The sequence below is a fragment of the Delphinus delphis genome, chromosome 16 (assembly GCF_949987515.2).
Source record: "Delphinus delphis chromosome 16, mDelDel1.2, whole genome shotgun sequence".
NCBI classification, from domain to species: domain Eukaryota; kingdom Metazoa; phylum Chordata; class Mammalia; order Artiodactyla; family Delphinidae; genus Delphinus; species Delphinus delphis.
In genome coordinates, this window is record NC_082698.1 from 63,956,855 (window position 1) to 63,972,079 (window position 15,225).

The following is a 15,225-nucleotide window of genomic DNA, read 5'->3' on the forward strand; positions in this document are numbered from 1 at the left end:
TATTCCCATCTTGCCCCAGGTTCTTCATGACCTTTTTTTTTAGATTCCATATATATGTGTTAGCATATGGTATTTTTCTCTTTCTGACTTACTTCACTCTGTATGACAGACTCTAGGTACATCCACCTCACTACAAATAACTCAATTTTGTTCCTTTTCACGGCTGAATAATATTCCATTGTATACGTGTGCTACATCTTCTTTATCCATTCATCTGTCCATGGACACTTAGGTTGCTTCTATGTCCTGGCTATTGTAAATAGAGCTGCAATGAACATTGTGGTACATGACTAAAAATACGGAACGCTTCACGAATTTGCGTGTCATCCTTGCACAGGGGTCATGGTAATCTTCTCTGTATCATTCCAATTTTAGTACATGTGCTGCCGAAGCGAGCACAAAAATGAATTATTTTTTAAAAAGAGAGAACACACACACACATAGTAAAAATGAGAAAGGTATAAAAGTACACAGTAAAGTTTACCTGCCATTCCTGTCCTTGAGCCATCAAGTCTGCCTCCCTGAAGGCAGCTACTCTTATGGGTTTCCTGGGTATCTTTCCAGAGACATTATAAAGTTACATTTTATTTTCATATTTTGGCTTCAGTTAGGAATCTTTACTTCTGTAACTCTTTTTTTTTTTTTTTTTTTGCGGTACGCGGGCCTCTCACCGTTGTGGCCTCTCCCATTGCGGAGCACAGGCTCCGGGTGCGCAGGCTCAGCGGCCATGGCTCACGGGCCCAGCTGCTCCGCGGCATGTGGGATCTTCCCGGACCGGGGCACGAACCCATGTCCCCTGCATCGGCAGGCGGACTCTCAACCACTGCGCCACCAGGGAAGCCCCTGTCACTCTCTTTTTTTGACTGATCCTTCAATATTTCCTTAAGAGCAAAGGTGCTAAGGTTAGAGGGGGGAAAGAACGATCCACTGTGAGAGTGTTAAAACTTGAAAGGATCTCAGAGATCATCCTGCCCTCTGCTATTCCAAGTGTGGCTCCTGGATTAACAGGGACTTCACCTGGGGGCTTGTCAGAAATGCAGAATCTCAGACCTCACCTAGACATCCTGAAGCAGATGTTTTATCTTCACCAAATCACCAGGTGATTCGTGTGCAGTTTTAAGTTTGAGAATCATTGCTCTGATCTGACATCCTCCTTCTCAAATCAAGGAAGTGTGGGTCAACAAGGAGCCAGTAGAGAGCTGATACGACAAATCAGGTCTCCTAACAGCCTTGTCAAGTGCATTTTCTGAAATGCCTAAATTCTGGCCAGATAATCTGGTGCAGTGTTTTAATGCATTTTATTCACTATGAGCTTTGGAGTCAGACACAGCACGGTTCAAATGCTAGCTTTACCAATGGAATAGAGTAGGAGCTCAATAATGGTGATTATACTTCCTGTTATTACCATTATCTTTAAAAAATAAAGAATTTTTCAGAGCAGTTTTAGGTTCACAGCCAAACTAAGCAGAGTTCCCATTTACTCCCGTCCCCCACTATCGCTATTCGCACACATTAACAAGTGAATTACTAGCATTTGTCATTGCACTTTGCACTTGATTAAAACCTCAAAGCAATGTTTCGACAGCCTTTAACGAATCATTTACAGATTCTATGTCTGACTTAACAGAAAGACTTTAAAAAAAATTTTTAATATATCCTGTTCTTGTCTCAGAATGCTGTTTTACTCTGGCAGTCAGGGAGGGATTTTATCAGGCAGCCTAATAAAATGCAGGGACTAAAACATAGGGAGGCTAAGGTCCTGGCAGGTTCCGTTTTCTTTCCACTGGATCTTATGTTGGAACAGAGCAGCAGGTTCTGAGGAAAAGACGTTGGGAGGTAGGAGCTAAATCGGAAACTAAGCCTTTTTATCAGAGAGCTCAGCTGGTGTCCAAAATCCCAGCCTGAGCCGGGAGCAGGGAAATCAGAACGAATGGTTGCAGGTACTTTCTGGAACTTGGGGTTTGGCGCCTTGGAAGCTCGGGTTCCGAAGAACCGCAAGGGAAAGGTGCCGATTTTGCCCTGCACAACAGAACTTAGCGTGAGACTGGAAGGAAAAGGGAGAAGCAGGAGGAGAGCTGCACATCTGAGAACGACTCTGGTAGCTGGCCGCGCAGAGCTCACCTATGGGCTGCCTAATTTCTGTCCTCGTTCGGAGCTTCTAGGGCTTGTAAACGCTTACCTTCCAGCCTTTCTCCTTTTCTTTTGAGCAGAGTTAGCTTTCTTCTTCCCACTTAAAGCCTACGACCTGTGACGTTAAAAAAAAAAAGCACTTCCGGAGGGACGTTTCCTAGAGACCGGAAGTAACTGGGCTGTCTCCTGTCGCTCCTTTATACGCACTTTTCGCGATGCCTTGTGGGAGTTGTAGGCCAGGGGCCGAGGAGACTGGGCGGTTTTTCTGGTCCTGAGGTTGGGGCCCTGACGCTGCGCGTCTTGAGGTGCAAAGAACTTCAGCGATGTTAAAAAGTTCTATGAGATTTCTATGCTATATTTTGTACTATGTATTTTTAAAGCGTTTTTTTTTAAAACCAGCATTTGTAAGTTAAATTATATTTGCTCTTTTAAAAAGCATACCAAAAAAGCATAAAGAAGAAAACAAAAGTGGTGAGATGACTATATCGACTTCGTACAAACAGTTCAGAAAGATGTTAGCTGAAGCTAAAAGCCTTTCTTCTGTACCTGCCCAGCTCCCTCTCTGAAAAGGGATTCACATATATGATTTTTAAAGAAAAAAATCAGGTGCAAATGTACATACAGTTGACCCTTGAACAAAACGGATTTGAAATGCAGGGGTCCACTTTTACAGGGATTTTTTTTTCAATAAATATATGAATTATGAAAAACTGCCCAGAAGAGATAATGCTATCATACTCTTCTCAACCTTCCTTTTTCATGTGATAATCCATCATAGAGATCTCTCCATACTGCACAAAAAGAGTATCTTACTCTTTTTTTAATGGCTTTATAGTAGTAGTTCATAACACAAATACTGTACTTTATTCATCCACTGATCTCTTCTTCTCCATCCCATTGAGGGACATTTTGGTTGTTTCCAATTTTTTTCTGTTGCAAAGAATTTTGCAATGGGCTCCTTGAACATATTTTGGTGTACATCACAGGGTAAATTTGTAGAGAAAAATTGTCCAGTCAACAAAATATAAGTTTTATAAAAGTTGATAAATACCACCAAATTGCTAAATTGTACCAATTTACACTCATATCCGACAATGTATGAAGGTGTTTACTTTCTCACTTCTGCTCTAGCACCGGGTATTATCAAACTTTAGACATTTTGCTTCTCTGAGAGGTGAACAATTTATCTTCCTCTGAGTGATTAGCAGTTTCATAATTATGACTGAGGTTGCACTTATAGTTATATGTTTATTGGTTATTTATGTTTCTGAAGGTAGTCATATTCTTGACCCAATTTTCTGTTGGGTTGTTAATATTATTTTTTAATAAATTTATTTATTTATTTTTGGCTGCATTGGGTCTTCGTTGCTGCACTCGGGCTTTCCCTAGCTGCGGCGAGTGGGGGCTACTCTTAGTTGTGGTGTGCGGCTTCTCATTGTGGTGGCTTCTACTGTTGCAGAGCACGAGCTCTAGGTGCACAGGCTTCAGTAGTTGTGGTACGTGGGCTCTAGAGAGCAGGTTCAGTCATTGTGGAACATGGGCTTAGTTGCTCCACGGTATGTGGGATCTTCCCGGACCAGGGCTCGAACCCGTGCCCCTGCATTGGCAGGTGGATTCTTAACCACTGTGCCACCAAGGAAGTCCTGTTAATCTTTTACTTACTGATTTGTTTGCACTTTTTTTAAACTGGGGAAGTCAGCCTTTTGTCTGTTACGGGAATTGTGAAATTTTTTTCCTTGTACATTGTTTATCTCCTGATTTTGCTTTTGTATTTTTATGCCACACACACGTGCTTAATGGTTTTTTTTAGAGAAAATCCTTTCTTTATTATTATTATTTTTAAATGTTTATTTATTTATTTGGCTGTGTCAGGTCTTAGTTGCGGCACACGGGATCTTTTGTTGCGGCGCACGGTCTCTCTGGTTGTGGCGCATGGGCTCTAGAGTGTGTGGTCTTAGTTGCTCCTTGGCATGTGGGATATTAATACGACCAGGGATCGAACCCACGTCCCCTGCATTGGAAGGGGGATTCTTAACCACTGGATCACCAGGGAAGTCCTTTTTCTCTTTCTTTTAAGGTAAGAAGTGGATTTATTTAGAGAGAAACACTCCACAGAGAGAGTGTAGGCCATCTCAGAAGGTGAGAGGCCCACATGTGCTTAATTTTTGCATAGTCATGTTTATTAATTTTTTTCTATGGCTTCTGAGTTATTTGGTTATGTATAATTTATTTTGATATAAGGAGGAATGGCTGTAGCTTTATCATTTATCATTTCTTCAAAATACTAGACAGTGGTCCCAACATGATTTTTATTACCTTTACCATTAGAGGGAAAAACCCAGGGAACATTAAAAATACACCCTATCATAAGGTGCTGCAAAAAGTTTAAATTTTTTAAATTAATTAATTAATTATTTATTTTTGGCTGCGTTGGGCCTTCGTTTCTGCACGTGGGCTTTCTCTAGTTGTGGGGAGCAGGGGCTTCTCTTGTTGCAGAGCACGGGCTCTAGGTGCGTGGGCTTCAGTAGTTGCAGCACGCGGGCTTCAGTAGTTGTGGCTCGTGGGCTCTAGAGCACAGGCTCAGTAGTCGTGGTGCATGGGCTTAGTTGCTCTGAAGCATGTGGTATCTTCCCGGACCAGGGATCGAACCCGTGTCCCCTGCATTGCCAGGCGTATTCTTAACCACTGCACCACCAGGGAAGTCCTGCAGCAAGTTTAAAGGTTAGTTTTGGGGAAAAGAGTAGAAATAAATAAGTGCACTCTACTTTTCTGAAAACACATGCTTACCTGTATTAAGTAATACTCCAAAAAGGTGCTAATATTTATTAAAATAAGTAATGAAGACTTTTCTAATCAATATACAACTTAAAAAAGAGAATAAATTGTGAAAATGATTTAAAAAATTAAAATGATTGAAGAATTCCCAAATTGAGGAAGTATTATGTATGTTCAATTATAAAGCAAAGTTTTTCCCCAGATCATCCTTTAGAAAAACATGTAGATGCCTCATACTTGTAACCTTACAAAGTTTCTCATACAATGGAAGAATAGCACTATTCTTAAATTAATACGGTTTTTCATAATATAGTATTTTAAATATGTTTAAGTAAATTTAAAAAGTTGAATATTACATGTCATTTGACCATTTTATATATAACTAAATAATGAAATTTAAGTATTACATGTAGGCATTTGACTATTTTATATATAATATATATACTATATTCATATGTAATATGTACAAATATGGCCCTAAACTCATTTTTCGTTTTTGTTTTTGCATTGTCTCATTGGTGAAACTTAGACTTGACTTTTATTCAGGCCTGGATGATGTATTCTTGCCATTTTGTTATTGTTTGATCAAGGCTTTAGTGCGGATACAGCGGTGCAATATATTAAACTTAAAAGAAGTTCTGAAGTAGAAACATCATTTAGAAAAATGGTGAAAAATACAAGAAGAAATAGCTACATGTTTTACCATATTTGCCTCTAGGCAGAGGGAGGTATGAGGCAAGTCTTCCACTTTTTTGTTAAAAACTTGGAATACTATGTCCTTTAAAAAACCCAAAACTCATGAGGATGTACAACACTGATGTAAATAAAAATTAATTTGAAAACAGAAATGTGAAGTTTGTGTTAGTTTTTATAATAAGAAAAACATGAGGATGTTTGGTTGGGCACTTCCTTTTAAGATTTTCTTTTTCTCTGATTATAAAATCACACTGTAAGCATTTTCATCAAGGGCTTATCAAATTCAACGTTTTATGTAAATATATATAAATATACATTTAAATATATATAATTAAGTTATATGTAACATACAATAATACATTAGTTTCAAGTGTACAACATAGTGATTCAATTTTTTTTTTTTTCCCGCACCGCATGGCTTGCGGCATCTCAGTTCCCCAACCAGGGATTGAACCTGGGCCAAGGCACTGAAAACACTGAATTCTAACTACTAGACCAGCAGGGAACTCCCATGATTCGATATACATATACATATTTTTAAACACCAGGTGCTACTATTTTATTTTTTTAATATTTATTTATTTATTTTTATTTGGTTGCACTGAGTCTTAGTTGCAGCACGTGTGTTCCTTAGTTGCGGCTTGGGGGCTCCTTAGTTGTGGCAGGCAAACTATTAGTTGCAGCATGCATGTGGGATCTAGTTCCTTGACCAGGGATCAAACCTAGGCTCCCTGCATTGGGAGAACGGAGTCCTACCTACTGCACCACCAGAGAAGTCCCTTGATATTTTTACACATTATAAAATAATCACCACAATAATTCCAGTTACCATCCATTACCATGCAAAGTTGTTACAATTTATATTTTTATTTGGGGGATGTGATCTTGTAAGTAAGCCAGTCACTACTATTATTAAAAAATAACAAAACCTCAAAGGCTTAAAACAAGTTGAGAAGGAGAGTTTTACTGAATTCTGATAGTGACAATAAATGTGGAGATATCAAAATGAGGAAAATAACCAGTAATGCTGTGTAAACCTGTAATATCACAATATAAAGGACACCTTCAACTGGGTGCTTATTGAATTGTGAGCTCCTTCTCTTTAATCCTTACCTGTATCCCAAGGGCTGCTGTGAATTGGGGACACTAAGGAGGGAGGAGCCATTCAGAGCCAAGGTGTCAGATATGTAAGCCACAGTTTAGTAAATAATATGATAGATAATACAATATGATGCAGGTGTAGTCTATTACTAGAATTGCCTAGTTCCAGATTTTTGAGGAAAGGAATGAAACCTTTAGTTGATTTTATTCTGTCACATATATTATGCCTACATGGAATAATAACTTTGGTAAAACTCAGTTACAAGATGTAGGGGGAGCAAAGGAAATTATCAGAATTCTTTATTTTTTTAAAGAAGCAAAAACTACAGGTACTTTGTGAGTATATATTCAACAGGCTCTCAGTAAATCCCTACTGACTTACACATGTTAAGTTTCTTTTCTAAAACATGTGCCAACATGAGTGAAAGACCATAAGAACAAGAGGATTCAGTGCAGTATTCTCTGTAAGAGCCGAAGATTGGAAGTGTCTGACACTAAGGAACTGACACACACACACACACACACACACACACACACACACATATATGTAAATATATTTGTAAATGCAATGACTGCAAAAATGAAACTCTGTTAGCAGTGGTTACCTCAGTTACCTTGGGAAGAAAACTGTGGGCTGGAAGACCAAGGGTGGAGGGACACTTACCTTTCATGCCTACCGTTTTGTACCCTTAAAATTTTGTTCTGACTACAGTCCTGAAGCCTGCGGAAAAAAATCCACATTCACAGAAATGTAGACAAGATGAAAAGGCAGAGGGCTATGTACCAGGTGAAGGAATGACATAAAACCTCAGAAAAACAACTAAATGAAGTGGAGATAAGCAGTCTTCCAGAAAAAGAATTCAGAATAATGATAGTGAAGATGATCCAGGACCTCGGAAAAAGAATGGAGGCAAAGACCGAGAAGATGCAAGAAATATTTAACAAAGACCTAGAAGAATTAAAGAACAAACAAACAGAGATGAACAATACAATAACTGAAATGAAAACTAAACTAGAAGGAATCAATAGAAGAAAAACTGAGGCAGAAGAACGGATAAGTGACCTGGAAGACAGAATGGTGGAATTCACTGCTGCAGAACAGACTAAAGAAAAAAGAATAAAAAGAAATGAAGACAGCCTAAGAGACCTCTGGGACAACATTAAACGCAACAACATTCGCATTATAGGGGTCCCAGGAGGAGAAGAGAGAAAGGACCAGAGAAAATATTTGAAGAGATTGTAGTCGAAAATTTCCCTAACATGGGAAAGGATATAGCCACCCAAGTCCAGGAAGCACAGCGAGACCCATACAGGAAAAATCCAAAGAGAAACATGCCGAGACACATAATAATCAAATTGGCAAAAATTAAAGACAAGGAAAAATTATTAAAAGCAGCAAGGGAAGGGCTTCCCTGGTGGCACAGTGGTTGGGGGTCTGCCCGGTTTGCAGGGCAGAAATAGAGACACAGATGTAGAGAACAAACGTATGGACACCAAGGGGGGAAGGCGGTGGGGTGGTGGGTATGGTGGTGTGATGAACTGGGAGATTGGGATTGACATGTATACACTGATGTGTATAAAATGGAAGACTAATAAGAACCTGCTGTATAAAAAAATAAATAAAATAAAATTCAAAAAAGAAAAAAGAGCGACAGTATAACATGGGAAGTCTATTCAACACTCTGTAATAACCTAAATGGGAAGAGGATCTGTAGATGAATAGGTATGTATATGTACAAATGAATCAGATTGTATATTCCTAGAACAAGCAATATTGTAATCAAATTACTCTGATAAAAAATTAAAAATAAAAAAAGCGAAAAATAAGTTATGAGACATAAAAAAAAAAAAAAAGAAAGAATTGCAGGTGTATTAGTCAGGGTTCTCCAGAGAAACCAAACCAATAAGATTTGTGTGTGGATAGAGACAGAGATAGAGAGAGAGAGAGAGAGAGAGAGAGAGAGAGAACAAAAAAAAAATTTTTGTTCTATGTGAATGTAGTGCCCATTAAAAAATAAAATTTAAAATTCAAATTCAGGGTTAAACCACATTTGTCATTGTTTTCCAGCTATTCCTTCCTTCAAATGCACACAGCCACCAGATTTAATCTTCATAAAATTTCACTTTTAACATGTCACATGCTTGAGAAACTACAGCAGTTCCCTGTTACCTCCACACTCGCTCAGTGTTCTTGGCCTGATCATCAAGGCTCTCAACATTCTGGCCCAGGGCTCATCTTCAACACTAGTCTTAAAGGCTTTTCAACACATTCTGCTGTAAAGTTGTTTTCCTCACCTTTCCCTGAACATGCTATGGACATTTTCATCTCTCTTCAACAGCTTTTGCATTTTGCCCCTTCCTCCTTTTTTCCATGTAATTTGTGAATGCGTCTATGAATTTCTTTTAAATTTTCCCTCAAAACCACACAATTTAGCATTTGATTATGTAATATGCTAAAGCTTAATTTGAGTTAATCTTGTGTTCTCAACGAAATTAATTTTCTGGTATGTGAGGTGTGGTGATTAAAGCATAGTCTTATTCAAGGAATAAGGAGCAGGGTTCAGCATTGTTTCCATTGCACTGTGATTCCTGTAAGCAAGGGATCACTCAGAGGAGACAACAATTGGACCTGCCAGTGGCCAAGACCCCTGTGAGAGGGGAAGCTCTGCGATGGCAGGATTCATTTCGTTCTTCTATGTTCAACCCACTGCACAGTGTTAGCTGCTTCGAAGGGTGAATAAATTGGCTTATTACATGCAGTAGAGCATGCAACAAACCAAACCAAACCAACTGAAGAACAAATTCTTGAATAGCGCCCTCTGAATTGTCATCTCTACTAAGTCAGTAAATAGCTATGTGATGTTTGGTGTTTTGTAGTTTTTATTGACTTATTTTTTTATATCTTTATTGGATTATAATTGCTTTACAGTGTTGTTAGTTTCTGCTGTACAACAAAGTGAATCAGCTCTATGTATACATATATCCCCATATCCCCTCCCTCTTGAGCCTCCCTCCCACCCTCCCTATCCCACCCCTCTAGGGGGTCACAAAGCATCAAGCTGATCTCCCTGTGCTATGCAGCAGCTTCCCACTAACCGTCCATTTTACATTTGGTAGTGTATACATGAACTGACTTGTTTTTTATTGCTTTTTTCTTATTACTCGAATATTATATGTTTATCTTAGCAAATGTAGATAAGCAAAAAGAATGAAATATATAAAAATAGGTGACCCTGTTACCTAGTGACAATTGGTCTATTTTGGTGTATATGCTTTTGCATATTTTATAAATATACATACCATATACAGATGGTCCCTGACTTACAATGGTTCAGTTTAGGATTTTTCAAGTTAACAATGGTGTAAAAGAGATACGCGTACAGTAGAAACCGTACTTTGAACTTTGAATTTGGATCTTTTCCCAGGCTAGCGACATGTGGTATGATACTCAATAAGTATTTAATAAGTTACATGAAATATTCAACACTTTATTATAAAATAGGCTTCTGTTAGGTGATTTTTCCCAACTGTAGGCTAATGTAAGTGTTTTGAGCACATTTAAGGTAGGCTAGGCTAAGTTATGGTGTTCAGCAATTTAGGTGGGTTAAAAGCATTTTTGACTTAGGATGGGTTTATCGTGTTGTAACCCCACGGTAAGGGGTCAAGGAAGATCTGTATATTTACAAAACAGGAATCATACCATACTTCTAAAACTTAACTTTTATATTTTTTTCTTTTTAAATTATACCCAATCATGTGCATAAGTCTCAATGCTCAGTGAATGTTTACAATAATGCATATTGTTTGTAACCTTTTTATTCATCTGACAATGTGTGAACGTTTCCCAGGCATTAAATATTTTTCTATATCATTTAAAATGACTACACGGTGTACTACTGTGCATCTTTATTTAAATGATTGTTGGACATTTAATTTTCCTAAAAAATTTTCATTATTGTAACTGTGTTTTGGTAAAGATAACCAGCTGTATCTTTGTACACATTCTTGATTATAATCTTTGCATAAATTCCTAGGTATGGAATTGCCTAGACAATATTATGTAAAATTCTGACTTTTGAAAGCCAATTCCATTTCAGAAAGGATGTACCAGTTTCTTCTGCTGCCAGTAGATTTTTCTTTTAAATATTCATTTATTTATTTGTCTGTGCCTGTTCTTAGTTGCAGCACGTGTGATCTTCGTTTTGGCATGCGGGATCTTAGTTGAGGAATGTGGGATCTAGCTCCCTGACCAGGGATCAGACCCAGGCTCCCTGCATTGGGAGTGCGGAGACTTAGTCACTGAACCACCAGGGAAGTCCCCTGTTGCCAGCAGATGTTGAATGTGTCTAGGACTCCTTACTAACTTTAATATGCAGAAGGTGAGAACAATATTGGTCTAGGAAAAGAGACTTCCATTGCATTTAATAAAACATGAGTGGCTGCTTTACCAAAATTCCTTTCTTAATCATCTTTTCTCTTTGTTCTTTAGAACAACATCAAAGCATTGTCCTGCCTGTTCTCAGGATAGAGAGTAATGGCAGCAAACTTTTTTTTCTGGGCAAGGTTGTCTAGTGTTCGAGGGATATAACTTTTCTTTTTGATTGTGGTAAAGTATATATAACAAAAAATTTACCATTTTAAGCGTACAGTTCAATGGCATTAAGAACATTCACACTGTTGTGCAACCATCATGCCCATCCAACTCCAGGACATTTTTCATCTTCCCAAACTGAAACTCCATACCCATTAAACAGTAACTCCCCATTTGTCCCTCCCCCCAGCCTCCTGGTAACCTCTCTTTTTCTTTCTGTTTCTATGAATTTGACTACTCTATGTATCTCATATAAGTGAAACCATACAGAATTTGTCTTTTGTGATTGGTTTATTTCACTTAGCATGTCTTCAAGGTTCATCCATGTAGCATGTGTCAGAATTTCCTTCCCTTTTAAGGCTGAATAATATCCCATTGTATGTATATACCACATTTTGTTCATTCTTCTGTTAATGGACACTTCGGTTGCTTCTACGTCTTGGCTATCGTGAATAGTGATGCTATGATTATGGGTGTACAAATATCTGTTTGAGTTCCTTTTTTCAATTCTTTTGGGTATACCAGAAGAATTGCTGGATCATATGGTAATTCTATGTTTAATTTGTTGAGGAATCACCACTGTTTTTCACAGCTGTAACTTCATATCCTTTTAAGGCCATTTGTTAGTTATTCTGGTCAGGATTTTGGGATGCCCAAATGGGCCTCCAAATACCTCAAGGGTTGTGAAATTTCCAAAACAAAATTTGTACTTCGTTTTAAAATTCCACACCAAACTTTCAGCAAGAAATGATATATAATGACGGATTAGTAAAAATGGGACTTCAGTGATTTCTCTTTAGAAATAAACCTTAAAAGATGTATATTGGTGAGCTCAATGAAAAAGTATTTCTTTAAGGCAATAGTTTATGGAGGCATTTAAAGGGTTAAGGCAGTTAAAATGTATCCCTGACCACTCACTTTCTTCTCTAAATCCTGCATTTCTTAGGGCCACAGTGAGCTGAAATACAGGCACCCTGGACCCACCCTAGGCCAGACACACTCCTGAGTGTGGAGAGAGCCAGCCCAGGAGAAATGGCACAGTGATCAGACCCCAGTCATCATACAGTTCTCCTTCTCACTGGCACATTTTATTTCCTTTGTGACACAAATCACTATTTTAAATAATCCTCTTTGTTTGCATGTGTCTTGTCTGCCTCCCTCTGTCAGAATGTAAGCTCCCTAAAAACAGAGACTTGTTTACCACACCTTTTTCTACAATTGTGCTGAATATAAAATAGGTCCTCAATAAATATTTATTGAATGAATAGATTGTCAAATGAATACAAACTTGCTTTCTTAGTCTATTTCTTTCTACTCTTAAACTATTTTAAAACTTATGAAATACTGTAAACACTCAGAAAAGCGCCTACTACTCATGTTTAACAAATCCTAAGATTTTACCATAATGCTTCAATTTTTTTTCTATCCCTTAAAAAAAATGGAAAAAGATAAAAATATATAGGAGATGAAGAGATGGCCAATTTGGGGAGTGTGTAAAAATGGACAGTCTTTGTCGACTCGTGAGAGAAATGGTTCATCTACGTCGCTTACATAAATTCAAACTACAGATCCCAGGCAGCACTGCAACAGTTCTGCTCGTGGGCTATTCTTTTCTCTTGTATAAACAGCCAATGAAAGGTAGAGTTTACAAAGGTCTAGGATGACATCTGGTGTGTTGACTGTGGCCAGACTTAAATCTAGTTATTGTCGTTTGGAACGCGCAGCTGTAAACCAGACCTCATAGGGCTTTTCCTGTTAATTCGCAGTTCATTGTGCCTCTTGTTTCAGAGGGAAGAAAAGCTGATTTAGTAATCTAAATGGACGCGATACTGAATTACAGGTTGGAAGATAGTGAAGATTACTACACGTTACTGGGATGTGATGAACTGTCTTCGGTAAGGCAGTGAATAATGCCGTTCTTTTTCACAACAGTATTTCAAGTTTTTATTTAAGGTTTTAATTTGGAACTTACGTTGCCTAAAAATCTGATCTTGTGTTATTTTAAAGCACTTTTGGCTCAGAGAAAGTTAAGGACTTAAATATGTGCTGGGTCTTTACTTGAATAATGTCCTTTTTCAGTTTTATGGAAGCTTCTGATTGAATATGTGTATTCTGTCACATGGCCATAGACTCTATTTCAAATATACTAAAAATACATATTTGAAATTTAATTGTAATTGCTATTGGCAGTGTTTCATAGTATACATAAGCTATTTCTTTATTATGGTAAGTTACACTGTAATTGAGATGAGATGTAATTTTCTAGCAATTAGTGATTTTAAAATGTTTTATTAAAATATGTACTTTTATGTGAGTAGTTAAATTATATAAACCAAGAAACATCGTTTTATGTTAATATTTCAAATTGTGTGAGAGGAATTACTTCTTTAAAGTCTGGCTTCTGAAACAAAATGTGTGAAAACTCTATAATTGTTCACTTGATCTACAATGGAACAATGTTTTTAAAGGTCCCCGTAGATAATTATAAAGGTTGTAAAAGTTTTTTAAATTATGGAAAGCTCATTTATAATTCTACCTCCCAAGGGTAACACTATTAATGTCTGGTATATTAATCACCAGTCTTTTTCCTATATATATATTTTTGAAGACAAGTTCGCTTTTTATCTGTTAACATTATAACAAGGATTTCTCCAGGCTACTAAAGATTCTTCATATATATGTTAATGATTGCATATTTCATTTTACTATTGTACCACAATTGGTTATTCTCTTATTGTTAAACATTTCATTTATTTACAGTTTTTTAATATTTTAAATATTGAGATGAATATGAAATATATTTCAATTATATTATTAAATATGTTCATATTATTTTATATTTATATAACAAGTATTAAAATATTTATTTTATTTTATTACTAAAATATAGCTATTAATATTAAAATATTTTAAAGCAAATTATTTTTCTATTCATCTTTGTTTCATAAGGCTGGAGTTAAGTAATAAAATGTACTTCATTTTGTTTGGAGAATAGAATAATATTGGACACAAGGGATTATCTCTAATTTTGTCACCCTGAGGAAGTTATCTTAGGTTCCTTGTAGTTAAACACACTTAGAGCAACTGAGAAAGCTTATTATGTGTTATTCATACTTTGGATTATACTCTTGCCAGATAATTTTTGAAGGAACTATCTGAATCAAAGGAACATAATTTAATTTGAAAAGTTTCACGATTTGGATTTATAAAAAATATTGTCATGCTAGGTTATAAAGTAAAGGTTGTAATAGCCCCTTAATAAATCTCTTGACCCTTTAGTCAGTCTTTTGTAGTTATGTTATTGTCTTTTCAATCTTTCCACAAAGAAAGATTAGTCTTGAATAGACTACGGTGTATACCGTAGCATATATTAAAAGGAGAATAAAAGCATTGTCTTGACATTCCTTCTTCTGGATGTATTTTACTAATTCTGTCAATGGCATAGCATGTGTAGGTAACAGTCATTTATTTAAAATGCAATGACCTGTCACAATTTTGTCGATTCTTTTTATATATATCTTCCCCCGTGCCCCACCTTTTTTTTTGTTTGTTTTGGCCACACCGGCTCGGCTTGCGGGATCTTAGTTCCCTGACCAGCGATCAAACCCGTGCCCCCTGCAGTGGAAGGGCGGAGTCCTGACCACTGGACTTCCAGGGAATTCCCCTCTCCCCTCTTTTTATATGTATCCTTCTCACTGAAAAATATTTTAATGTCTTTTTTTGAGTATTACTATGACATTTCCTTTACTTGTGTTGCATGGATTTTCTTTACTTCAAATATTCCTTGATCTGATGCTCTAAAAAAATTAACCAGAACTGTTCCTATCCAAGAGCAATTTAGCAGTTATAATTTCAAAGCAGCTTGATATTTTGATTCCACTTACAACAATTGAGTTAGATACACACATAATTCTTTGCTTTAGTATACAGTT

General features: G+C 37.0%; 1 protein-coding gene and 1 non-coding gene across 2 annotated transcripts in view; one reads left to right on the forward strand and one right to left on the reverse strand.

Moving 5' to 3' along the window:
• Positions 1-292: 292 nt before the first annotated feature.
• On the reverse strand, positions 293-399 carry LOC132440095 (U6 spliceosomal RNA). Its single transcript, XR_009522505.1, has one exon. It is a non-coding gene; the product is annotated as a U6 spliceosomal RNA (small nuclear RNA).
• A 12,585-nt stretch (positions 400-12,984) lies between these two features.
• DNAJC12 (DnaJ heat shock protein family (Hsp40) member C12) overlaps positions 12,985-15,225 on the forward strand; it is a 34,112-nt gene continuing 31,871 nt past the window's right edge. The window contains exon 1 of the mRNA XM_060033756.1: positions 12,985-13,188. Within this exon, the coding sequence (XP_059889739.1) occupies positions 13,111-13,188 (78 nt within the window). The 5' untranslated portion in view covers positions 12,985-13,110. The remainder of the gene's footprint in view (positions 13,189-15,225) is intronic.